The 26,337-nt window shown below is 37.1% G+C and overlaps 2 protein-coding genes across 2 annotated transcripts; both read right to left on the bottom strand.

The window, feature by feature from the left end:
* Positions 1-1,740: 1,740 nt before the first annotated feature.
* Positions 1,741-3,110, bottom strand: LOC139981426 (zinc finger BED domain-containing protein 4-like). Its single transcript, XM_071993797.1, has 2 exons — positions 2,428-3,110; positions 1,741-2,221 (listed from the first exon to the last, which is right to left on the bottom strand). Exons 1-2 carry the CDS (start codon positions 3,108-3,110, stop codon positions 1,741-1,743), a joined length of 1,164 nt encoding a protein of 387 aa, XP_071849898.1.
* A 1,843-nt stretch (positions 3,111-4,953) lies between these two features.
* Positions 4,954-26,285, bottom strand: LOC139981569 (S-adenosyl-L-methionine-dependent tRNA 4-demethylwyosine synthase TYW1-like). The gene is made up of 18 exons (XM_071994047.1): positions 26,067-26,285; positions 24,352-24,476; positions 23,346-23,492; positions 22,950-23,051; positions 22,087-22,281; positions 21,168-21,267; positions 20,290-20,393; positions 19,449-19,577; positions 19,203-19,272; positions 18,028-18,080; positions 17,700-17,818; positions 16,980-17,089; positions 15,207-15,384; positions 14,692-14,827; positions 14,292-14,402; positions 13,037-13,204; positions 8,254-12,320; positions 4,954-7,097 (listed from the first exon to the last, which is right to left on the bottom strand). The coding sequence occupies exons 1-17, from the start codon at positions 26,167-26,169 to the stop codon at positions 12,099-12,101; spliced, it is 2,172 nt and encodes a 723-aa protein (XP_071850148.1). The 5' UTR covers positions 26,170-26,285; the 3' UTR covers positions 4,954-7,097; positions 8,254-12,098.
* Between the last annotated feature and the right edge of the window lie 52 nt (positions 26,286-26,337).

The following is a 26,337-nucleotide window of genomic DNA, read 5'->3' as shown; positions in this document are numbered from 1 at the left end:
TTGAAATTAAATTTGAAATAATAGATGTTTCAAATTACAACGTGATCTCAATGTGACTGCTCATCATTACCCTTTTCTTAAACCAACCTTATTAAACACGATTAATTAACAACAGGGTCCGAGGCTGTTCTTGAACTTCTCTCCACCAACTGTTTCACTGATGATTGTCCACGACTGTGCTGGGATCCCACGTCTGACACCAATGAAGCGAACCGCGGATGGCCTGGGAAATAACCAAATTTAGGGTCCTTCGCTTCGAACTCACAAGTGATAAATGAGGATGCAAGAGTGTTCTTGCGTTGAAACAACTGCTGACGATTTATTACAAACTCTACAAAATGATAAATAGTAGTGTTCAACCGATTAACCTAATCGGAATCGGTACGATTATTGCATAATCGGTACATAATCGGAATCGGTAAAATTTACGTGGAAAACCAGTTATGTGATACCGATTATTTGAAAACACATGGAAGGTGAAAATATCAAGTGATGTTCTAGGTTTGCAATTTTACTATGAAAATTCAAATAAAGATACCCTCTATACGTGTTTAACAATGTAATTCCATGAAATTAGGGTGCTAGGATCGCCGATTTTGCATCCCTCGTGGTTCGTGACTTCGATGTTTCTCGGCTCAGTAAGAATGGTAACAATACCAATTCCGCGAATTAACGCAGTTACTGTTTTGAACGGACTTTCATATCGCTCGATACAGCTCTTATGTAAATAACGTTGCGAACGAGTTATTTATCAGTAGCACTAGTAACATTGAGTAATGCGCTGCACTGTAGACATAACTACGGCTAGTATCGGTTGCTCTGTCGAGTGATGTGATCATGTTTCGCCAAAGTAGAATAAACGGCAAACGTAGCAACATACTTCAACTGAAATTATGGGTTGGGCTTTTTTTCTGCTTGTATGATGAAAAAAGGACAGGCATGTACGATAGAATAGCTCTCTTTTCGTGTTTCGATTAGGACTATTCTTGTTACGTACGCATGCGTTGGCTTAATTCGCTATGACAGTATTTCCAAGAATTTTGTCACTCGCATTCCTGAAAACTCCACAGACACAAACAAAAGAAGTTTTCTGAATAGGTGTTGCGCAGTCCGACTTTTTTGTTTACATCCTCTTTTTACATGAATGGCTTTTGAGTTTTGGCTGTGGCATTGGAAGTTTTAAATGTTTTTTAAGTAATTAACAGTTACTCAAGTAAACAGAGGGGACAAAATCAAATATCACCGTTAGGTTTTATGTACATTATATTTTCCTTTGTTAGTTAGACACTGATCAAGTCATCTCGATTAAGAGTAAGACGAGTGTGAGTGTCACACTATTGTAAAAAATTTCCATGACCAAAACGATAAAACTACTATGTGATGTTATTTACGTTTTCCATAACGAGTCTCCCACCCCCACCCTTCCCCCATATACGCTTGAAATATTTTAGTTACCCGCAAACTAACTAATTTATGTGACAATAATCATGGCATGAAAGTGAAACGAAAGCATACGAAAATAATGCAACTATTAACAGTTCGTTTAATAAGTGACAGATCTTATCGTTAGAACTTACGTAACGATCTCTTGCATAGGCATGTAACGAATATCACAGAGAAAAGGAAGAGTAAAAAAATCCAAATAGTGAAAACAAATAGTAAAAAGAGAAATATAGTCCCTGACAAAAACAAAGTGACATAGAGAATGCTCCTTTCAAATCGTCAGCTGAAAATATTAGCCTAATACTTAAAGTCCAATAGGGGCAAATTCCCTCGACACATCAGAACCATTTCTGCCTTCTCTGGTCTCAGACGATTCCTCTTTTCATCATATAAACCTCCTGCTTCGCTGAACAGTCTCTCGCTGGGCACAGTGGAAGGTGGGGCACACAAATACTTCAGTGCTAATTTTCCAAGACGGGGAAATCTGTGGTAGTTTAACTTCCACCAGTCTAACGGATTACATCCGCGCCCTGGTAAAGGTTCTGATATGTACATGTTCATTTCAAGTTTAAAATCAACTCCACTGTCAACACCACATGCTGAACGGGCGCCTTTCTCCATCACGAATTGTGCATATTCCTCACAAAAAAGACCCTCGCTTTGAGCTGCATCACCTTCTTGCTGTTGGGCGGCAGAAACTACGGCAGGGGGGTCGATAGCCATCTCATCCTCCAGCCAGTCATAGCTCTTTGGTGTGTTGCCTTGTCCGAGAAAAAGACTGTTTTAAAACGAGGATCTAGGAAACAAGCAAGAACTAATAGCTTGTTTTCCTCCACTGTTGTAAAGCAACGGTTAAGGGATGCCAACATGGTACTCGTAAGGGTCTGTATGCCCTGGTCATCCTCGTGTTTTGATAGAGAGCGTCTCAGCATCGACACTGATGGAATAACCATTGAAATAGTAGCCGATGCCATAGACGCTTGCCGCGTAAGTTCTTCAAATGGTCTCAATGTGGAAACAAGTTTAGAAGCAAGATTCCACTGATTTGCAGTCATCACTGGCATGTCATACAGACTGGCATACTCCACCAGGGCGTTCTTCTGTTCGAGGATTCGCTCCAACATATAAAACGAGCTGTTCCATCTCGTCAAAACGTCCGGCAGTATGTGGTGGCTTGGAATGTTGTGCTTAGTCTTCAAGGCACTCAGACGATGGTGGGCAAGACGTGAGTGGTTGAAATGCCCTGCTATACCACGGGCAACAGTCAACATGTCATTCACTGACCGCTGTACTTTGATGGCATCATTTATCACCAGTTGAAGAGTATGTATTAGGCAGCTCTGGTGGTCGATGCCTGTCTGTGTCAAGCCTGCAATGAAGTTGGCAGCGTTGTCCCTCAATATCGTCACCACCTGATCTTTTCCAATTTTCCATGTCGCCAGCATTCCCTCAATTGATCCCTTGATGGCATCTGCTGTGTGCCTCCCAACAAACGAAGCTGCATTCAGCAGGCCATGTTTTCTTTCGAAGTTTAGCCCAATCCAGTGACCTGTCAGGCTCACCAATGAGTTGGATCCAACTGTTGAAGACCAAATGTCAGTTGTGAAGGCAATGTGCTTGACTCTGGTAATTTCCTCCTTCATTCTAGTCTTAACACGATCGTACATCTCCGGAATTAACTTCCTGCTGATGTGGGTGTCAGATGGGAGTGGGTACCTCGGATCAAGGGCGTCACAGAACCGCTGAAATCCAACATTTCTTGTGATTGAAAGGGTTGTAAGTCTAGCAAAATCATTTCTGCCAGTTTTGAATTCACCCTAATAGTGCGTAAGTCCGTTGGTTGCCACTTGGTAACTTTGTCCACCATCTGTGTCAGCTGCATCTGGTGGACTCTTTTTGCACTTTGAGATGATGAAGGACCAGCTTTATCAGCGTCTAACTTTCGTTTCAGTTCATCCGCCTTATTTTGACTCTCTTGAAATTCCTTGAATTTATAAGTATGAGAATTCTTCAAGTGATTCTTCAAGTTGGTGCTGGTGAAGGTTGCCGAAGTTTTTCCCCCCGCGAGAGATTAAGGTACTACAAGCAATACACTTCGCTTTAGTAATATAGTTAGGAGAAATACTAAAGTAATCCCAAATTTTACTGGTTGCGATACGAGACATGGTTGAAAGTAAAGATAGATACTACTGCGAAAATTCAACAAGTTTTCTCAGTGTGATAAGGTAAATTGCATGCGTTTCGTTTAGTCGCCCAAGATATAGTGAACCAAATTGTTAGCACGACGGTGCGAAACTCGGTTATTATTTAAAAAACAACAACTTTTATTTATAAGCATTATCCTCTTTTTTTTCTAAACTATCTTTCAGTGTTCCAATCAAACAGCCAATAAACTCTGTTATGGCTACCTGTTTTATGCTTCGTGATTCGTTTCGCCTGTCATTAGGAACAGATAACTACACCCATATCCATATTTTCCTTTATTGGAAGTTAACTTCAAGTTTCAATTACCACGCAGCAGTCAATAAGGCGCGAAAACTGTCGGGTTTACGTTTACTGTGTGTTTTCAACATAGTATTGGTTCATTGACCTTGATTTTCCGACTTGGAAACCCGTCACATTCCAGCGGGAAAGGCTTTGGTCAGATACACTGGTAGATGCATTGCTGTGCACAGTTATTTCAATGATGCGTAACATACATACCAGGGCAGCTAGGGTGCAGGGGATACGATGTTTACGTATGTTCTCTTGTTGAACAAGGGCCCAGTTACACATGCCTCATATCGCAGCTAGGAAAAACGAGGTGAATTTTATTTGTAGAAATTAGTAATACTGGTTTTCAACCGTTTTTAACGAACGTAACAAGGAATGGAAGTGAATTAAGACAATCAACGACGACCCGTGGCTTGAAAGTAAATAACAAGCCGAACGTATACTGAACTCGTATTCATGTTCGGCAGCGTGCATAATGTTCACACAGCCCTGTTGAAAGAAATGTTTATCTTTTCCGACGATAGTAGAAAAAGATTAGTGGTTTATTTTTTTTTCAATATTTCATTTCACCGCCTTAAGTTATGGTTGCCACTGTTAAGTTAGGAAATCTTCAGTCCAATCTCTTACTATTGTGCGGGGCACGAATATACTCAACTTTGTGCTATTGTTTGCCGACACAATAACCATTTATTATTAAACAATGCTGTACGTCTTTGTTTTATATTATCTCCCGGACTTGCGCAATGCATACAGGTCACTACTGCTAGTTTGATCCACTATGGTCGGCACAGGATAATGTGATGCTTCTATGGTTATAACTCATTAAATTGTCAAGCAATCACTTATGTTTTGCAAATTACGACATTTCAAGTTAATAATTTATTCCTTGATTGAACCCTGAATGATATATATATGCAAGAGCATACACAGGAAACAAGAAAAACACAACAACAATTGTTTCGACCACGTACTTTATTGCCGATTTTGTATAAATGGGATATTTTTTTTTCTTTGTTAAATAATCGGAATCGGTACGATTTGGAAAAAAATAATCGGTAATCGGTATTTCTGTTAAAGCATAATGGGTTGAACACTAATAAATATACATATGAACAATAAATGGCTTAATGAACTTAAATGGCTTAATAAACTCCTCAACTGTCCTAACTCGGGGAAAACCTATACTCAATCTATGAAATATCAATCTCGCAATAACTCACCAAGGATATTCAGTGAAGCTTGATTCAACAACAACAATATTAAATACACAGAAGAATAATATTACAACATAGCAGTGAACTTGTACAATACTGTATAAAATGTATCATGAACATAATGAAATAATCTGCACTTGGAAATACATTTGCCAACAGGCGAGGACTTTTAGCACCTTCATAATAGCCAGGGCAACACATGCCAGCTGCAACTATTACAGGAATTTCTTACCTACTGTACTGTTCCTAGACTAGACATTTCACCTCCTGAACCCACAAACTCTCAAGAGTCTTGTCACTCTATAGCTGTTCACAATGGCTAAGATTAAAGGACAATCTCTGAGACAATAACTTTAGTAAACAACAGTAACAAATAATATTCAGAATACAAAATAAGAAATACATATAGACTCTTCAAACCGCGAGCAGTACAATACTCAAATACAGGTACAATAATTAACTGTCAATAACACTCAACAGTATAATAGTACACAATAAATGAAATGAATAGCACCCACATGCTTAACGATAAACAATACACGCTACGAACCTTAGGACCAAGGTCCAAAAGCACAACCTAACATATGTAATCTGTACAGTAAAGCACAGCCTAGCCAAACACCTAAAACTACAATTTAATTAATTAACAATAGGGTACATACAGCATTTAAAAAAAGTACCTTACAGATTGGGCACGTCCAGTGAAAACCTTTGAATAAATAGCACAAAAGAATTGTGTGTAAATAATAAATCTGAGTACCTTTCTTGGTCATCTGATTCCTTCATGATGGTGATTGTTGGTGGTAACTTGGGGGGGGGGAGTGGGGGGGTCTGTCTAGGGCTGCACAGTGGCTTCTCCAAATAAATAATTTTAGATGGACTGTAGGAGAGTGTTTCTTCCAGATTGTTTCTGTGTTAAGATATTGTGTTTATCACAGAACAGTCTCAAAGCTAGTTTTTGATGTCCAATAAGTTCCAAAGGTGTTTTCAGATATATCAAAAAATTACTTTGATTTGTAGTTTCTGTTATCAGATGAGTCTACTGGGTAACCTCACAAGGATAGTTTGATCTCATAGCATATTTCAAGTTGTCTTCTGGGTAATCTCAGATGGATAATTTCAGTTTATATATCAAATATATTTATTAGTTTCTGTTGTCTGGTGAGTCTACTGGGTAACCTCACAAGGATAGTTTGATCTCATAGCATATTTCAAGTTGTCTTCTGGGTAATCTCAGATGGATAATTTCAGTTTATATATCAAATATATTTATTAGTTTCTGTTGTCTGATGAGTCTACTGGGTAACCTCACAAGGATAGTTTGATCTCATAGCATATTTCAAGTTGTCTTCTGGGTAATCTCAGATGGATAATTTCAGTTTATATATCAAATATATTTATTAGTTTCTGTTGTCTGGTGAGTCTACTGGGTAACCTCACAAGGATAGTTTGATCTCATAGCATATTTCAAGTTGTCTTCTGGGTAATCTCAGATGGATAATTTCAGTTTATATATCAAATATATTTATTAGTTTCTGTTGTCTGATGAGTCTACTGGGTAACCTCACAAGGATAGTTTGATCTCATAGCATATTTCAAGTTGTCTTCTGGGTAATCTCAAATGGATAATTTCAGTTTATATATCAAATATATTTATTAGTTTCTGTTGTCTGATGAGTCTACTGGGTAACCTCACAAGGATAGTTTGATCTCATAGCATATTTCAAGTTGTCTTCTGGGTAATCTCAGATGGATAATTTCAGTTTATATATCAAATATATTTATTAGTTTCTGTTGTCTGATGAGTCTACTGGGTAACCTCACAAGGATAGTTTGATCTTGTAGCATATTTCAAGTTGTCTTCTGGGTAATCTCAGATGGATAATTTCAGTTTATATATCAAATATATTTATTAGTTTCTGTTGTCTGATGAGTCTACTGGGTAACCTCACAAGGATAGTTTGATCTTGTAGCATATTTCAAGTTGTCTTCTGGGTAATCTCAAATGGATAATTTCAGTTTATATATCAAATATATTTATTAGTTTCTGTTGTCTGATGAGTCTACTGGGTAACCTCACAAGGATAGTTTGATCTTGTAGCATATTTCAAGTTGTCTTCTGGGTAATCTCAGATGGATAATTTCAGTTTATATATCAAATATATTTGGTAGTTTCTTTTGTCTGATGAGTCTACTGGGTAACCTCACAAGGATAGTTTGATCTTGTAGCATATTTCAAGTTGTCTTCTGGGTAATCTCAAATGGATAATTTCAGTTTATATATCAAATATATTTATTAGTTTCTGTTGTCTGGTGAGTCTACTGGGTAACCTCACAAGGATAGTTTGATCTTGTAGCATATTTCAAGTTGTCTTCTGGGTAATCTCAAATGGATAATTTCAGTTTATATATCAAATATATTTATTAGTTTCTGTTGTCTGGTGAGTCTACTGGGTAACCTCACAAGGATAGTTTGATCTTGTAGCATATTTCAAGTTGTCTTCTGGGTAATCTCAAATGGATAATTTCAGTTTATATATCAAATATATTTATTAGTTTCTGTTGTCTGGTGAGTCTACTGGGTAACCTCACAAGGATAGTTTGATCTCATAGCATATTTCAAGTTGTCTTCTGGGTAATCTCAGATGGATAATTTCAGTTTATATACAGTATCAAATATATTTATTAGTTTCTGTTGTCTGATGAGTCTACTGGGTAACCTCACAAGGAAAGTTTGATCTCATAGCAGATTTCAAGTTGTCTTCTTGGTAATCTCATATATATAATTTCAGTTTATATATCAAATATATTTATTAGTTTCTGTTGTCTGATGAGTCTACTGGGTAACCTCACAAGGATAGTTTGATCTCATAGCATATTTCAAGTTGTCTTCTGGGTAATCTCAGATGGATAATTTCAGTTTATATATCAAATATATTTATTAGTTTCTGTTGTCTGATGAGTCTACTGGGTAACCTCACAAGGATGGTTTGATCTCATAGCATATTTCAAGTTGTCTTCTGGGTAATCTCAGATGGATAATTTCAGTTTATATATCAAATATATAAATAGTTTCTGTTGTCTGATGAGTCTACTGGGTAACCTCACAAGGATAGTTTGATCTCATAGCATATTTCAAGTTGTCTTCTGGGTAATCTCAGATGGATAATTTCAGTTGTTCATTTGAGATATTTATTGCTTTTCCACTCAGTAACCTCAAATTGATAGTTTCATGTGTCCAATGAAGATTTGTGGTTTTCCACCCCTTTATCCTACCAATCACAGTGACAGACTGCACTACGATTCTGTTGCATATTCATAGGTAACTTTGAATTATACAGTAGGTTTTTGTACAAATAAAATAAAACTCTTAGCAATCTGCTTATCCACTAGGGAGCCTGTGTAAGAGAATATGTAAAAGTAAGTTGGTCTGACGCTTCGATCCTAGCAGGATCTTCTTCAGAGGCTAAATGACAAGTGTCATTTAGCCTTTGAAGAAGATCCTGCTAGGAATCGAACGTCAGGCCAACTTACAGGTTTTTGTACAGTAAGATGTTTCATTGTCTTTACAAGATAACTTAACAAGATAACTTAACAATAAGATACATGTACATTTGGTACCCTCAGGGTTCTTCAAAGAGTAGATGGCCAAATGGAAAACAGACATTAGGCATTGCCTAAGGCTAAGTTAAGGTCCTTCTTTGGATTTGAAATGTGTACATGAATTTATCAGTTATTGAAATACCACCTGCATAATTTTACGTGGCAGACTTTTGTAGTCTATGTGTACTTGGTAATTATGCGTGGTGAAGTATAAATATTTGAAGGATAGAATTCAGTGAAGTGTAGACTTAAAAAGGGTATAGCAGTTGGTGTTGAGGATCAGTCAAGAGGTACATTTAGGTTCAACTCTGACTTCACACAAGTAAACTTAATGGTTAAATTTGGATGTGAGGAAATACTATGTTTAAGATTGCATTTATAATCCACAATTGCTCCTAAAAAGGATATTTTAGTGGAAACTGTTAGAACGGTATTGCCATGGAAACGAATGTTGTAAATGCTGTAACAATGACCGTGGTGATTGTTAAAAGTTGCTCCACCAAAGTTCATGCATATGTTAGGAAAGGAATCACCTTTAATATAAGTTTGCATGGGTTTCCCCTTCAGTTGGTAATAAGTACAAGCAGTACATAGTATTATATAGTTGTTCTTTTTGTATTCAGTATGCTACTCAGTACATGCTGATGTTTTTTGGTCCTGGTTTGAACCAGTTTTGGTAGAAATGTGATTTATATTTTTGTATTGAGATGAGATTTAATAAAGAGAACAGCAAACCTGATAATATCTTTTTGACTTTTTGTAATTCCATTCCTTCACCGCTTAGATCTTAGTCTTAGCAAAATAAGTGTAATTGTAAAAACCTGATAAGTTAAATTACATTGCTAACAAGTATTAACAACTATAACAAGTAACAACTTGTTAACAAGAAACAACTTGCATTGCAAGGTATTCATACTGCGCATCTTTTTTAACAAAGTATTATTATCGTTACACTATGTTTTTGTACTTTAGTTGTCATATAATATACAATATATGTAAGAAATGAAGGAAATTCATTGCTTTTACCTTTTAAAGACAAATGGAAGGTACAAGAAATAACAAAATAAATTAACAAAACTTGTGTCTCAAATATTCCTGAGCAACATTTCAACCCATAAAAAGAGAAAGTGTAACTTATCATTTCTAACTAAACATTACAAAAAACAAGAAAATCCACACATGTTGTTTAATAGTCTTCAATTCCTCATCTGCACTTCATATTCCAAGCACAGCCTCTGTGAGCTTTGTTTATGTAAGTGTGTTGTGAATGTATGGGCCAGTGGATGCCCAATAATCCCTATTAAAGCCTACTGTATCAAACTAACTTAAATAAGCCTTGATTTAGATAACAAAAGAGGCTTATTACATATGAAAGATGCCATATGAGTATTTTACTTTTACTGACACACAAAAGAGATATATGTATGACAATAGCTGAATTAAAAGCAGCTATTTTGCAATTTTATCAAACCCAAGTACTTCTCTCAAAATATGGTCGGAAATGTTTAACTATTTAAGCTATCCAAATATAATGAACTAGTCTCTGATGAACTCGAGTCAATTTGCAAAATTTCTTTACTCAGGCTCCTCTCATAATTATGTGCAAAGAGTAAAACTGGAATATGTCTTGTATTTCAACATTTGACTTGAAATGCAACTTATCTACTTTTATCATAGCCAATCACCTATATTTGTTGTGATATTTTAGTATCAGTACAAGTGATATCCAATAATTGATCAAAATCATCACAAAAAGCTGCTTTATAGGATTGGTGGTCTGAGAAAAATAAATCTGATGTCAAACAAAGGGAACATGAAATGGATAACAAATTGAAGGCACAATTAGTCTTTCATTATGTATTAACTTTGCTGTTCAGACAACCTTGAGAAGAGATTCCTAACTGTGAGTTACAAATGACAACCAGTGCCATACAGTCCAAGCTCACCATACCAGTGAACAAATTATCAATTCAATCATCCATTTATTGGTTCTAAATTACAACAAGATCAAAGACTCATTGTTGATGCTAATCACTGAAACTGATTCTCTGCAAAGTAAATAAATTTATGGAAAAAATGAAATTCTCTTATTAAGAAAAATGTAGAAAATTCCCAATGAGAAGAATTTATACAAGAATTTAAACATAAATGTATCTGATTGTTGAATTTGATGACTGTGGGTATTTACAGATTACCAGATTAAGAAAATTAATAACATGAATACAGCTCCGACAAAAATTGTTGTAACATCGTACTGGACTTCCCCGATTTGAATAAAACTTGCTTAGCAGGAGAGAAGTAGCCAGTATGCTGTGAAGGTTCACCTTTGCAGGTACTCAAAATATCAATAACTTGTCTTCTCCAAAGTAAAAATTTTCAAAATGAAAAAAAAACATGATTCAGGATTCCTTAATAACATAGACAAACTTTGAGCAACTCACAAGATCCAAAGTTTGAACAGGCATGTAACTTTCACATAGCATCATGCACATCTACTGTAAGTACTTAGTACAAGGCATTATGGGTACTTTATTAAATGTATTATTTTAAGATCTTTTAATTTAAGTTGGAAATTTTGTTGGATCACTACCTGCAGTAACTTGTAGGCTTCAATTGACCATCTGGAATATCCTTTGTGTACATGTGGCCTGAACAGGCTGGTATAATAACTGCTTACCAGGACAAAATATTTACAAAGCTATTTCACTTCAAGTTTATTATGCTTGTAGTCTGCTAAGTATAACCAGGCACAAAGTCAGAACAACTATTGGGCAAGGAAGAAGAGACCATGGTCCTGATTGGGCTGTACCTATCCTGAGCTGACGAGCGAGTAAGACAAGAGGACACACATATCACACAACTTCCTCTTTATTCTGAAGATGTATATTAAAGGTCACATAAAGGTCATGTATATTCAAGGTCACAAGGTCACGTCTGGTGTAGGTCAATTTCAATTGAACCTTTTTGCAACGTTACTGTCAGTGATGACACAACACGACACCTTTTGATATGAAATATTTCACTGGAGTAAGGACATCCTACATCCTATTCTCATATGTCTCCCTCCCTTCTATAGCAGCATGCCACATCTCTAGCAATAGCTTTCCAGCATTCCACCTCTGCAGCCACTGCCATGTCAAATACCAGCTAGACACACACACACACACCTGTAACAGTAACCAGCCAATCTATCACCAAATTTAAACCCATAGACTTCCTCCTTTCTGTGGCACTTGATCCTCTCTTTAAACCAAGTCCTGGTTTATAATGACCCCCACCACTTCGAATAGCATAGACAATGGCAGGGTCAAAGGTCATCTCAAAGGTCAGCATATCTCTGTCTCCTCAGCATCCACTGATATCCTGCTTCTTGTTCTTCCTCCTAAACCTTGTCTCTTCTGGATCGAATCCTCTCTCCTCACTGCCGAAACAAGCCCAAGATGGCGTCTCTGCCATGTAATCTTCTGCACAGAAACTCTCCTGTCCTTTGCTTTCTTCAAACTTTCTCATCAACTTGTGGAACCTTGTATAATCAATCCATGTGTGCCATCTTCCTTCGATCTTGAACTAGGTAAGAAGAATAATATATAACATGTTAACTGCAGGATACTTTCATTGCTAGATTAAAGGTCGTGGGCCAACAAGCATGATAAGTGCTAGAAAGTAGAAATTTGTGATTATGCAGAGAACATTGATTTACCAAGAGTCAGGCTGGTCAGTCACTGAGAGGGCAATCCATTAGATACCCTGTATATTACTCAGTAGCCGTGCAGTATGATCACCACACAATGTAACCATTGACTGGTACGCCACCAGTTAGTTTGATGACCTGCTTTCTCACCCCACCGCTGCCACCAGTTGGAGAATGGGCAGATATCTTTGATCGATTATTCAAAACATTTCAATTTCATGATTCTATATAGAACATAAATTTACCACAACACAGGCTGAGGCTGCTGTCCATCAGATAAAGAACACTATGCAATAGTACATGTATTACACATACATGCATACATACATGTATGTGTTACATGTGGAGCTCACAGGTCACCACTGCAAACAACTTTTGATTGGTGTCACTAATACCCTAAGTCAAGTTGATAAACCTTCTTTTCAATCCCACTGCTGCCACCAGTGGTGAATATTTCAATAACCTATGTTTGCCATGAAGTCTCATCTGTGTTTGATATATTAATCTGAATGATAATTCTGCAAGAATTTAGTGGCATATTTTTATATTCCAGAGGTTCAGTTCACCTCTACATAATTCCTTGAACACTTACCTTCTTATTGGCCAGTAACACACAGTTTGAATGTTCATGTTCACAAGCTAGTTCATAATCAGGTAGCATGTCGACCAGGTTTTGAACAAAGCCGAGAACTTCTTCATGCCACGGGACATTCTGCATGGTGAGAGTACTAGCCTTGGACTCTCCACAGTATGTTACACCCTGATGATTAAAGAACCAAGAACAGTGGTCTCTTAATGAGAAACTAAAGGTAGTATGCTACACCCTGATGATTAAAGAACCAAGAACAGTGGTCTCTTAAATGTGAAACTAAAGGTAGTATGTTACACCCTGATGATTAAAGAACCAAGAACAGTGGTCTCTTAAATAAGAAACTAAAGGTAGTATGTTACACCCTGATGATTAAAGAACCAAGAACAGTGGTCTCTTAATGAGAAACTAAAGGTAGTATGTTACACCCTGATGATTAAAGAACCAAGAACAGTGGTCTCTTAATGAGAAACTAAAGGTAGTATGTTACACCCTGATGATTAAAGAACCAAGAACAGTGGTCTCTTAATGAGAAACTAAAGGTAGTATGTTACACCCTGATGATTTAAGAACCAAGAACAGTGGGCTCTTAAATGTGAAACTAAAGGTAGTATGTTACACCCTGATGATTAAAGAACCAAGAACAGTGGTCTCTTAAATGAGAAACTAAAGGTAGTATGTTACACCCTGATGATTGAAGAACCAAGAACAGTGGTCTCTTAATGAGAAACTAAAGGTCACTTTTAATAAATTTATACAGTGAAGCCTCCCAGGAGCAACAATGGCTTTTAAGGCCTGTCCAGGGAGTAATTTATCCAGCATTAATTGCAAATTGTTATGCAATATGACCAACCAAAGGCAAATATGCATAGCAGTTTCCGTAACAGCAAAACCTTAGTGCTGTCAGCATTTAGTAACCAAGAAAATAAAGCCATGTGCAAATAGCTGAATAAAATGTGAAACAGTTCATTATACAGAACCTAAATAGTTTTTTATGAAAAATAAAATCTATGAACCTTGACATTGCTATGTGAAAGGGGAATGACTATACACTTCAATGCTGCCATGGCAACCAGAAATTTCAGTCACAGACTGAATGTCTGCAAATAACTTCTGGTTCCATGGGGTGTTTACTAATTGATTTGGTGGAATTTAATTTCAACAGAACTGAATATATCTGAGATGGCTTTGGAAATGCATTTGTCAAGAAAGTACTAAAGTTGCAAAAATTGAAATGACCATCCAAGCACAACCTCACCTTAATTTCGATGAAGTCTGGCTTTCCAAGGTCAACCAATTCTGCGTAACCTTCTATCTCTTCGCTGTTCCAAGACTTGACGATTGTTAACCTGTAGACAGTTCTTTGACCCTATAAAGGTGAAATGAATTCTCAAAACTAGTGAACCAAGCACATGCTATGAAGCAGTAACAGGTTGAAACATTGTTGATTTATTATATATATCAACATGGGCATCTTAGAGAATTGGAAATGTCTCTGTAATCAGTGCAGCAAGATAAATTAATCCTGACTGGATGGTTTAGCAAATCAATCGAAACTTGAGGAGATCCATTGCAACATAGGGCAGGCTGTCTCCATCTGAGAATGTGATAAAAACGACTAGGTTATATTACTATCAACAGTCTTTCTATACCATTACCTTATCTGAAAGTGCCCGCAAGCTGTCGAGGAATCTCTGCCAGAAATCCTTAAAAAGAGGCCTGTCTATCTTCTTGAGACTGTCTTTAGTGCTAGCATCCACACTGACATAGAGCTGAGTGACCGGTAAGAGTTGTCTGTCAACAGAGACATACATCATCAAAGGTATTAATGACAGGATAGCAAAGATAACATACAGATCAGGTGTGTGATTTATGCACTGTACAGAACGCCATTTAGGTCGGACATTTCCCACACACTCATCTTCCTCTCAAGAAACAATAAGAAAGGGATAACACTTCCTTAAAAGTTCAATTTTTAAAATAACAGGATCTTTATATTGCTACAATTATCTCAGAGGCATCCCTGCAGGAAGGGAGGAATGGAAGGCACTTAATGTGCATATTGAACCCAAGCACCTTTGGAACTTGCAAAGTAAAGTTTTCATGGGTTTTTTTAAGTCATAAACTCTCCTTTGCATGAAAGCTATCTGATAGAGAAGATGTTTGGACTTACTTGATGGCATCGGGGAACTGAGCGTTAGTGACCAAGAATGTTGATATTTCGTGGCCATGTAGCATTCTGACCAGGGTGTTGATTTCAGGGTACATGATTGGTTCTCCTACCAGAGAGAGGGCGCAATGCTTTATTTTCATAGCTTCCTGCATTCTCTCATCCTTCACACCTGGCACACCTGAAAATACAAACGAACAATATATCACAAATTAGCAAAATAATGTAGCAGTAATCTTAAAGTTAAGTATGTTGCCTGGATTGCTCACTTCAATTTATATTGTTTGAACGTTATCTCTTATGGCAAACAACATTTTAATTCTTCATTCCATGTACAACTTTGATGCTTTATACATCCCTTAACCACAAGATGAGGCATAGTCAGTTTCCAGTAGACAATATCCCTAGAGTGTGCCTCTGAGGGTCACTGTGCTAGGAGCAGACAAAATGTCTTGTCCTCTGAAGTTCATTCTGCTATGAGCAGACCCAATATCATGTCCTCTGAAGAACATCCTGCTAGAAGCGGACAGAATGTCATGTCCTCTGAGGGTCATCATACTAGGAGCAGACAATGTCATGTCCTCTGAGGGTGATCCTGCTAGGAGCAGACAATGGCATGTCCTCTGAGAGTCATCCTGCTAGGAGCAGACACAATGTGATGTCCTCTGAGGGTCATCATACTAGTAGTAGACAGAATGTCTTGTCCTCTGAGGGTGATCCTGCTAGGAGCAGACAATGTCATGTCCTCTGAGGGTCATCCTACTAGGAGCAGACACAATGTGATGTCCTCTGAGGGTCATCATACTAGTAGTAGACAGAATGTCTTGTCCTCTGAGGGTGATCCTGTCAGGAGCAGACAATGTCATGTCCTCTGAGGGTCATCCTGCTAGGAGCAGACACAATGTGATGTCCTCTGAGGGTCATCATACTAGTAGTAGACAGAATGTCTTGTCCTCTGAGGGTGATCCTGCTAGGAGCAGACAATGGCATGTTCTCTGAGAGTCATCCTGCTAGGAGCAGACACAATGTCACATCCTCTGAGGGTCATCCTGCTATGAGCAGACACAATATAATGTCCTCTGATGGTCATCCTGCCAGGAGCAGATACAATGTCATGTCCTCTGAAGGTCATCCTGCTATGAGCAGACACAATGTCATGTCCTCTGAGGGTCATCCTGCTAGATGCAGACAGAAAGTCATGTCCTCTGAAGGTCATCCTGCTATGAGCAGACACAATGTCATGTCCTCTGAGGGTCATCCTGCTAGGAGCAGACAGAAAGTCATGTCCTCTGAAGGTCATCCTGCTATGAGCAGACACAATGTCATGTCCTCTGATGGTCATCCTGCTAGGAGCAGACAGAAAGTCATGTCCTCTGAAGGTCATCCTGCTATGAGCAGACACAATGTCATGTCCTCTGAGGGTCATCCTGCTAGGAGCAGACAGAGAGTCATGTCCTCTGAGAGTCATCCTGCTAGGAGCAGACAGAAAGTCATGTCCTCTGAGAGTCATCCTGCTAGGAGCAGACAGAGTCATGTCTTCTGAAGGTCATCCTGCTATGAGCAGACACAATGTCATGTCCTCTGAGGGTCATTCTGCTAGGAACATACACAATGTCATGTCCTCTGGGAGTCATCATACTAGTACTAGACAGAATGTCATGTCCCCTGAGGGTCATCATACTAGTACTAGACAGAATGTCATGTCCATTTAACACTTATACTCTATCACATATTTAAAATCTATGAGTTTGTGAGAGCTGAGTCACATTAACCTACCTTTAAACTGATTAATCAGCTTGTAGTGGTTTTCCATTGCACCTTTGACAATAACATCTGGTTGATCCATCTTCCACTTCCATTCTGTACCAACAGGATTTGTATGATGTCTTGGGGTAGAAATCATACATATATTTATACTTTATCGACAATCTTTAAATTTATTACAAACTTACCAGAGTGTTTCAAAATGTTAGGGATATATGAAAGAAAGGGAAGGGTTCATATCGGCTTGCAGAGTAAGTGCACAGTCAATAATTAACACAACAAGAAATGTCAGCAATATTATATGTTTTCAATAAAGTTCCTTAAGAGTCTGTTTCTATCAAGAGTACCTCAGCAAGTAGTCTTTGTGAAGTGACTAGTCTTCTATTTCAAGAAGAACATTTTGTGTTTAAATTAGACAAATAAAATACAAGTTTTGAAGGAATTTGGAAGAATAGACATAAACAAGGGTGGGGGAGGGCTGGGGTAAGCAAGAGAAGGTGTGTACAATATAGGAAAAATTTTCCAAGAAATATGGTAAGACTTTGTGTTTCAGAAATCCATCAATTTCATCTACTGTCTGTAACAGGGCAAAAGTAATTCCAAAGTTTGGTCAAATTTGTAAACAACTTACATTACGGAGAGTATGGTAACTGGCTCGGACATTTACAAAGTTAACAAATAGAAACATGTATTTGATTGCGTTATGTTTCCAGACATAATGATATTACTTACCTCCAGCAGAAGACACACTTATTAGCACATGCCAAGCTGGGTGTAGTCTCCATGCATCTATGACTTTCAATACCATAAAAGGTATGTTTGTAGCAACCACCTCTGCCTCGAAGCATACTCTGTGTGGGAATAACATTGATCCTTTAAGATAACGATATTGAATCAAAACTGCTCTTCTAAAACTCTCTTCAAATATCACCCAAAAGACAGACTCCTCTGAGTAGTTTTCATGAATCTGTACACATTTCTCTAACAGTACATCTCCAGCCTTGAGCTTTTCTTGATACTGTTGGTCTTGCAATTATGGTACACTTCCAATATTTCTTACCTTTGTCCACCTGCAGAGCTTAACTCCTGAATGTGAGCCAATTAGTTTGTAACCTGCAAAGAAAGATATTATTAAATCATTTATAAAGAGAAACTGCCGATCACTCTACAATTGTGTAATACCACCAATCACCCTACACTATTGTTTAATAATATTACTAATCACCCTACACTGTTGTTTAGAGACACCACCAATCACCCTACACTGTTGTTTAGATGTACCACCAATCACTTACACCATTGTTTAGGCACACCACCAATTACCCTACACTGTTGTTTAGAGACATCACCAATCACCATAGACTGCTGTTGACGATACCACAAATCACTTACACTATTGTTTAGAGATGCCACAATCACCCTACACTGTTGTTGAACTATACCACCAATCACTTACACTATTTTTAAGAGATACCACAATCACCCTACACTGCTGTTTAGAGACATCACCCTACACTGATGTTTAACGATACTACCAATCACTTTATACCATTGTTTCAACATACCTCCAATCACTTTAGACTGTTGCTTCATCACAATGTGTGTTTCAATTTATCATTTAGTAAACAGTATGATGACTGTTCCGAGAGCTCAGGATATTTAATTTATACACTAACTATGAAGAACTTAAAATGATCAACATGAACATAGAAATGAGACGAAACCCCTCGCCAAGTTCATCTACCCCCACGCTGCACCCTCCCCCAGCTCACACCTCCCCCCCACTCCCTTACCTCCAACAGTAAAACAAATAACTAGTACAAAACTGTGAAAGAACAGTGACAAACCTTTTGATTGTAACCAGGGTCCAGTTGTCAGTTTCTAATATATCATTGATAAATCCCATGATGCACAGGGATCTAAAGGAGGCTGTCTGCAATGTTATAGGGCCATTTGGCTCATTCTCATCAGCCATTTTCAGCTTGAATTACCATCCATATTGTTTGTATATATTTTGAAGTCATATTTAGCCAGAAACTTGAGGTATTCCCATTTATATAACAACATGCCAAGCTTGTTTGTTACTGTAAAGTCTGGTTGATGCTTATCCAATACCAACTTGCCAAGCTAGTAGCACGGAATAAAATTTGATAACTTTCAACAAGGTAATAAAATATTCACATATTAATTTAAGATGAACAGACAACAATCAGCCCCTTGTAATTCTCTGCTTACCTTGTTTGGTCAAGCTCTGTCTGATCATAGGAGTAACCATCTCTTTGGTTGAATCCCCTGCCTCATTTTTCTAAAAAATAAATGGATTAAAAAAAATTCTATAAAAATTATATTTTGGACTAGATGGCACATCAATGCAGTTTGAAAAGGAAGTCTCACTGCATGAGATTTGGAAATTACAATCAAGCTACGAAAAATAAGATCTGGAAATTGCCTACTTTAAGTTGTTTGGAGACATTACTTTACCTTCTGTGACGACTTCATCATGACTCCAAGGTCTTCAACATCTAAGACATTTTTTGAGCTCTCAATATCATCATCTTCATCTTCAAAGACTTCTTCATGTGTCTCCTCCTCCTCCTCCTCCTCTTGTACCTTTAAAGAAATTGACAAAACTCCTTGATATGATCCAAATAAAAGCATCTCAAGACATGAAGTATGGGATCCATTCATGGTTCCGTTACTGAGATATCATGCTAGCAAGGTTGATACTGCTTGACCTCCACTGACCAGTATTGGCCTTTGACCTTGAATGCATTACATGTACATGTACATGTATGATCATGATTTAAATGCTACCTGTGTCATGAAAAATAAAAAGTGGGAAGGAATGGGGGGGGGGGGCAGTGGGGTGTCTGTACTGAGTGAAGTATTGCTTAATACTTCTTAATGATGATAGACTCATCTGAGGTCAACAATGTCACATAAACATATGTTAATTTAACTATGTAAATAACCTGATAACACCAGACAACACTACACAGCTTACATATCCCTCAGTTTAAACCACGAGAGCAACACACAAATATTACGTCTCAAGCTCAACTTTAACATTTCCTACATTACTGCCTTTATGACCACTCATTAAATTGTGTGTAACATGTAGTCATCCAGTAGCAGAAAGGGGAAGAGGGATGGAAGGGGTGGGGGCAAGGAGGAGAGGGATGGTTGTGGCAAGGGGGAGAAGGGAAGGTGTGATCAACTCTGCCTTAACCTATCTTTACCTTACCAAAGTTTGCTTTGATCTACATTATTACATATCTGAATTAATTAATCTGTTTTAAATTTAACCATTGTGTTTATTTACCTTTGCCTTAACTCCATTTGCAACTGTTTTACCATTAGGTGTACCCTCCGCCTTCAATAGGGTTACAATCTTCTTTGCCCATACATCAAAGTCCCCTTCAGCACCTAAAATTAGAACAGCAAAAATGTCCTAATTTCATACAATACACACAACAAGATGAACCTGTACGAGTAAACACTGCATTAGGACATGTAAATTATATGAAAAGTTCCCTCTCCTCCAAATTCCAGAAAAAACAAAAACAATACAGAAAAATTTTCTGAACTATTTCTTTTATCATAAGCCTCATTAGTATCTTTTAGTACACTTTATACGGTTGAATCTATTTACAATACACTAAATGATATTCAACATAAATAAGGTTTATATAATTGAGGTGATTAAGATAATGATAAATTCATCAGCTCTGAAAAATGAAAACATATCTTTATGAAAGTAAATGTGTATCCAACAAACAGCTAAGAGGTACAGCTTGGCCATAATCATTAATTCAATTATTTACCTCTGTAATGTAACATTCCCCATAGCATGTAAAACAACACCTTTAATGTTTAGTCTAACATACCCCATTATATTTAGTCTAACATACACCTTTAATGATTAGTTTAATATATCCCTTTGATCTGTAGTCTAACATACCCCATTATGTTAAGTCTAACATACACCTTTGATGTTTAGTCTAACATACACCTTGAATGTCTAGTCTAATACCCATTTATGTTTAGTCTAACACACCCCTTTCATGCTTAGTCTAACACACACATTTAATGTTTAGTCTAACATACACTTTTAATGCTTAGTCTAACATACACCTTTAATGATTAGTTTAACATATCCCTTTAATGTAGATAGCACATTACATGTTTCTTACTACATACCTCCATGCTTGCTGTTGGCAACATTAGCATCACCATAACCTCGTCCAAGGACTGGTGTTGCATGTAATGTCTTCATCCATACATCAACACTGCGACTCACCTGAGAATAGTTTAATATTTGGCATGATAATAAAGTCAACAGCAAGTTGTATCAATCATGTAATTTCTTAAACAATTCTAAGGAAGAATTTTAACTGGTGATGCATAATTAACAATTAACTATTGGAAAAGTACTTCTCTACACTATAGCTCTATATACTCTAATTGTGGATAACAAGTTTCATTTGGAGACTTTAATTAGTTTAAGTGAAATTAAAATAAAATACTTTTAGAGTTGGTTAAACAGTTGAAGTTTAAAGCTAAGACTCCTCCATTACAGATGGTGACAAATGAAATGCTGGACCAGAGGTAGTTTATTCCTCCTCAAACACACCACCCTACAGTAGCATCCTACTACATAAACACATCATGCACATTTTGTTTTGTGTGCAGGGATGATAGCATAACAAACCAGTTCTTAGATGGCTGTTCTCTTTCCATGAAAGTCTTTCAGAGGTCAATATGAATGTTTATAGAAATTAAATATTAATTATTCCGGTATAATCAACCACTACAGTAATGTGAGCAATTGACATCTAACAAGTGTTCTTAGTGCATCCTCATTATAAATGTAAACTGTCAACAACAAACATACATCATTTAGTTCTGCTCCTTATTATATCTTTGCATATCCATATATGTGGTATCCTGTCCACATACAGTATTAAGATCCTTCACTGTAGTTGGTTACTTTGATTTTATAAATTACTGAACACTACTATTATAATAGAAATACTTCAGAAACTCAACCAGGTTTACTCCTGATGACTAACAGAGGGAGGTACAAATATATTCAAATTATCAGCAAGGATTGATGTACCTTGTTATAATTCTCCTTGTACAGAGAATTACCAAGACCAAAGACGCTGTACTTGACGCCCGAGAGAAGTGTCCGTGGTACTCTGAAATCATTCACCGATTCTTCCAACCAATTATAAAACCAAGCCGCCGATTCTGGCGGTTGGCCATCCGTGTACGTAGAAATAATAAAGACAAGGGTACTTGTCTTCACAAACTGAAAAAGAAAAGAGTTTAAAAGACTCAACTGAAAGCAAAGTTTATGATAAATGTCCTCTTCAGAACACCTAACATCTTGAATGTTTAAGCTTTAAAAGTCATTTCTAGACGGTTTAAAGCGATGAAATCATTCAGAAGCAGCAAGATGGATCCCAGAAAGTGAACTCCCTTGTGACATTATTTCCCTCACAAGGGCAGGACTGGAAAAATACCAAAGTCATTCTTAATTTATGGAATTATTGTCACAAGAGATTAGAGATGTTTCATTAGTTTCTTCTACATCTCCAAGGGTATCACACTTAGATGATGGCTCATAAAAAAAATTGAAAATCATCAATGTACAGGTACCTAGTACAAAGACTAATATTCACATTGTAATAAACATTATTGTATTGATCACTGCTAGGATTGTGCAGAAATTGCACTTATCGAGGATAACAATTGGGAAGAGCAATGAGCTGGCTACCAGCTGGGTTATTTAAGTAATAAAAGGGAAAAAAACAGGGTTTTAATATCACAGTTAGTTGAAGTTATGTGTGAAGAGCCTAGGGGATTAGTAGTTCAACAAATTGTTTCACTTTGGGTAAATAGCTCGTTATGTGAATTGTGCATACACCTAGTTATTTATTCTGGCAACAGTTTAAATTACTATCCCATAATACTTACATCTGGTAATATATGCTGTTCAGGGTCAAAGGTCTTCAGGTCAATTACTCTGACTCCAAGCTTGCTATCCAGAAATTTCTTTTTCAAATTGTCAGCAAATTTCTACAGGAAAATAAAAGGAAAATGAGGATTAATCCTGTTTTCGTTTTGCAAAGTAGGATAAATAATAAAGACAAAAGCTGATCAGCCAGATATCACAATGAATACAGACCATCCATAAACCACTTGTTCAAATGAAAGACAACTTGGCAGTTTTGTGTCAAAAGATTGCTGAAATTTTTCATCAAAAATGATCAAACAACAAAAGTTGATTTGAGGGATTGTCTAGGTTTATATTAAGAGTATAGGCAGACTCTCAAGACGCTTAACATAAAACGATTATTTGTATTTTCTTACCTGAGCAGTTCCTGTCTGTGTGCCATAAAACACCCAGACATCATCCCCACTGGATACTCCATCCTCCTTCTTTGATTTAACTGCCTTTGATGAGGTTGAGCTCTCTTGGGGAGAAGGAGATCTTGGCTTCTCTTGACTGTTAAAAAACTTAGAAACATATCAAGAGAGATAAGTCCAAAGTTTTGACAGTAAATGATATAAAGAGAGTTAACGGTTTAACTTAATTATAAAAGGGACTGTGAATTCAAGTAACGAAGAATCTTGATAATAATGTACTCTATTTCCCTGAAAAGCTACCTAACTCAGCCAATTTCTCCCATTATATTATATGGAACAAACAGTTTCCTAAAGCTATGAATGTCATAATATAGTTGTTCCAGCTGTCCAAAAAGATGCTTGAAGCTTAAAGCGTACTTTCTAAAGTTGATTGGCCAATGCAGCATATACATATCTAACAAGTTTGAGGAAAAAAATTTATGGCTAGAAAGCCATTCAAACCAGTAAACTCTGGGTTAATTTTGAGGAACAGAAATATTTAAGTCTGTTTAGTACAATACATAGAAAAGTCCACCAAGAGAAATGCACAAAATACTATGGGAGATCTGCAAAACGAATATTGCTAACTGTAATTCTCCTAATTTGATGTAAACATGGTCTTACTGCAAGTCACCTCAAGTGGTATTTAAACTTGTAATGTAGTGCAAATATATTACAATTCGGAGTATAAAATACATTCCTTTTCAGTGTTCAGATAGAGGATGCTGATCAAGTCTCTGTGCCTACACCTAAATCGATTTATCACATACAGGATTTCAACATAAAATAATAGAAGCGTGAGTTTAGTTACTGATTGTTGTATCAAGTTTAAAATCTCTTCTATGAAGTTCCTTTAGAAACAAAAGAAGATATTTCAAGATATGTCATCACTATCTCAAATTGTGAAACAGTTTCATTAATGTTAATTCATCAATTTAAAGCTTGCATATATGTAACAAAAAAGGCTTACTGTGTTCACGAAAGCTATTGTACAAAGCAGTACAATGGAACCAGCAATGTATGCTGAGCCATGACAACATGGAATCCAATCTTGCAAATAATGAAAGAGCCGACTAAGTGTGTCGCTGTCATTGTCTGAGGAAAGAGGCAAAGGTAACATGATGATGATGAGGTAAATAGGATCTTTATCAGACTCAGAAGTTTAAAATTATAGCTACTGGCTGGATGATGCAAGTGCTTAAAAAATCTCTTGGTTAAAATTTAGTTCCCTTTGGCATTTTCTTGAGTTACAGCTCACATGGGAGCAGCCCTATAGTCTTTGCTGAAAATTAGCAGTACAATACAGGCTATGAAATTAACCAATGACAATCATATAAGTTGCCTTTATCTGTAAGTGAGCCATGAATGAATTTAACATTGCTAGTAAGGCTCATGTCTGTTATCAGAACACATGAGGGCATTGTTAAGCATTTTCTATTCACAAATTTGGGGATATTTCTAGGTGGAACAGAGCAGTAAATTCAGGGATGGGAATGTGTTTAATCACTTAGGGAAGGCATCTAAAATCCGGGGACTATCTCTGGAAATTAGGGACGTCTGGTCACCTTACCTTAGTCTGCAAGTGCAGATTATAGATTAACAATTCTATAGTCCTAGGGCCTACGTATTATCTATAGATATAATAATCTCTATAGATAGGCTATAGACCCAGTACAATGCAGCTTCAAGATGGGTTTCTACACTCAGCCTTACAGTTACAAAGGTTTATTATAGATTTGGATGCAGTATTATCAATGACCTTATTAGCTGGGCTACAGTAAGCCCAAGTTAATGGGATTAGGCTTACAGCTCACAGTTGTTCTTGAGCTCAAAATATTGATGGTCGTGTTGGCAAAAGTTGAGTGTGCTGTGATAGCAAAACCAAAAGGCATCAGCTTCATATGGTGGATAGGACATATCACTGTCAGTTGAAAACTTCTATCTATGCTCTAGCAGCATAGAAAAGTGACAAGTTTAGAGTGATAGTCAATGAGAGCAATTAATTGTGGTGCGACAACTTAAGTCATACATTAAATCACATTGTGAAATATCGTGGACCTAGGACTAAGACTAGCCTTAGAGTTGAGCACTAGCCTAGCCCTAGTACTATAGTACTATAGTCAGTATTGCAAAGTTCGCCATACTGCGAAGTTCGGGCACCCTAAGAAATACACGATTTTCACCATGAAAACCTACAGGAAGAGTCAAATTTCACCAAAAAGTACGAAGCTACAGTTATTTTCTCTCCAAAATGACCCGTGTGCAAGAAATTACTTACATATTTGTCAATAAAATGACGAAGATCTATGAAGTCTGTTATAATTACTGAAAGAGCAACTGCGCCACCAATTTTATCACCAGCGCCACACTGTGGGTTGCGTGTCCGAACTTCGCAATACTCTAGCAAGAAATACCAGTTCCACAATCACGAAGAATCTTCTTGGAAAACAACGTGAAAACAGTTTGCAGGAAAGAAAGTTTGGCCGTGTATCGTACTATAACAAAATTCTCCCACCATATGAAGTATATTTTCAAATGATTTATACCAGAAGATTTAGTTTTGGGGTGTTTTAAGTCTTAAGTGGCCGAACTTCGAAGTCACCATCCTACTACTACTAGTAGTAGAACTACTACTATTAAAATTATCGTGTTCTTCTTGCTAACGCTGTCACAGTATCACCTCACCTTGATTCAGGGTTCTGCTTCGGACATCATGTGCCAGAACTGAGGATGTAACAGCTGTAAGACAGACGACGGCTACGCCTACAAAACAGTATCTAAAATACATTATCTCATCTGAATCACCATACTTTATATGAATTGAGGTGATTCCAGCAACGTACGTTGTATGTACTACAAAGGATTTCACTACCTGAAGGTACGGTATATGAAGGTCTTTGATTAAAATCACAGTATATGTACAATGTTAGTGTCGAACGTTGATGATGAAACACAT

Source organism: Apostichopus japonicus, chromosome 15 (genome assembly GCF_037975245.1).
Source record: "Apostichopus japonicus isolate 1M-3 chromosome 15, ASM3797524v1, whole genome shotgun sequence".
Classification (NCBI taxonomy): domain Eukaryota; kingdom Metazoa; phylum Echinodermata; class Holothuroidea; order Aspidochirotida; family Stichopodidae; genus Apostichopus; species Apostichopus japonicus.
This window is presented reverse-complemented; position numbering and strand designations above follow the sequence as displayed.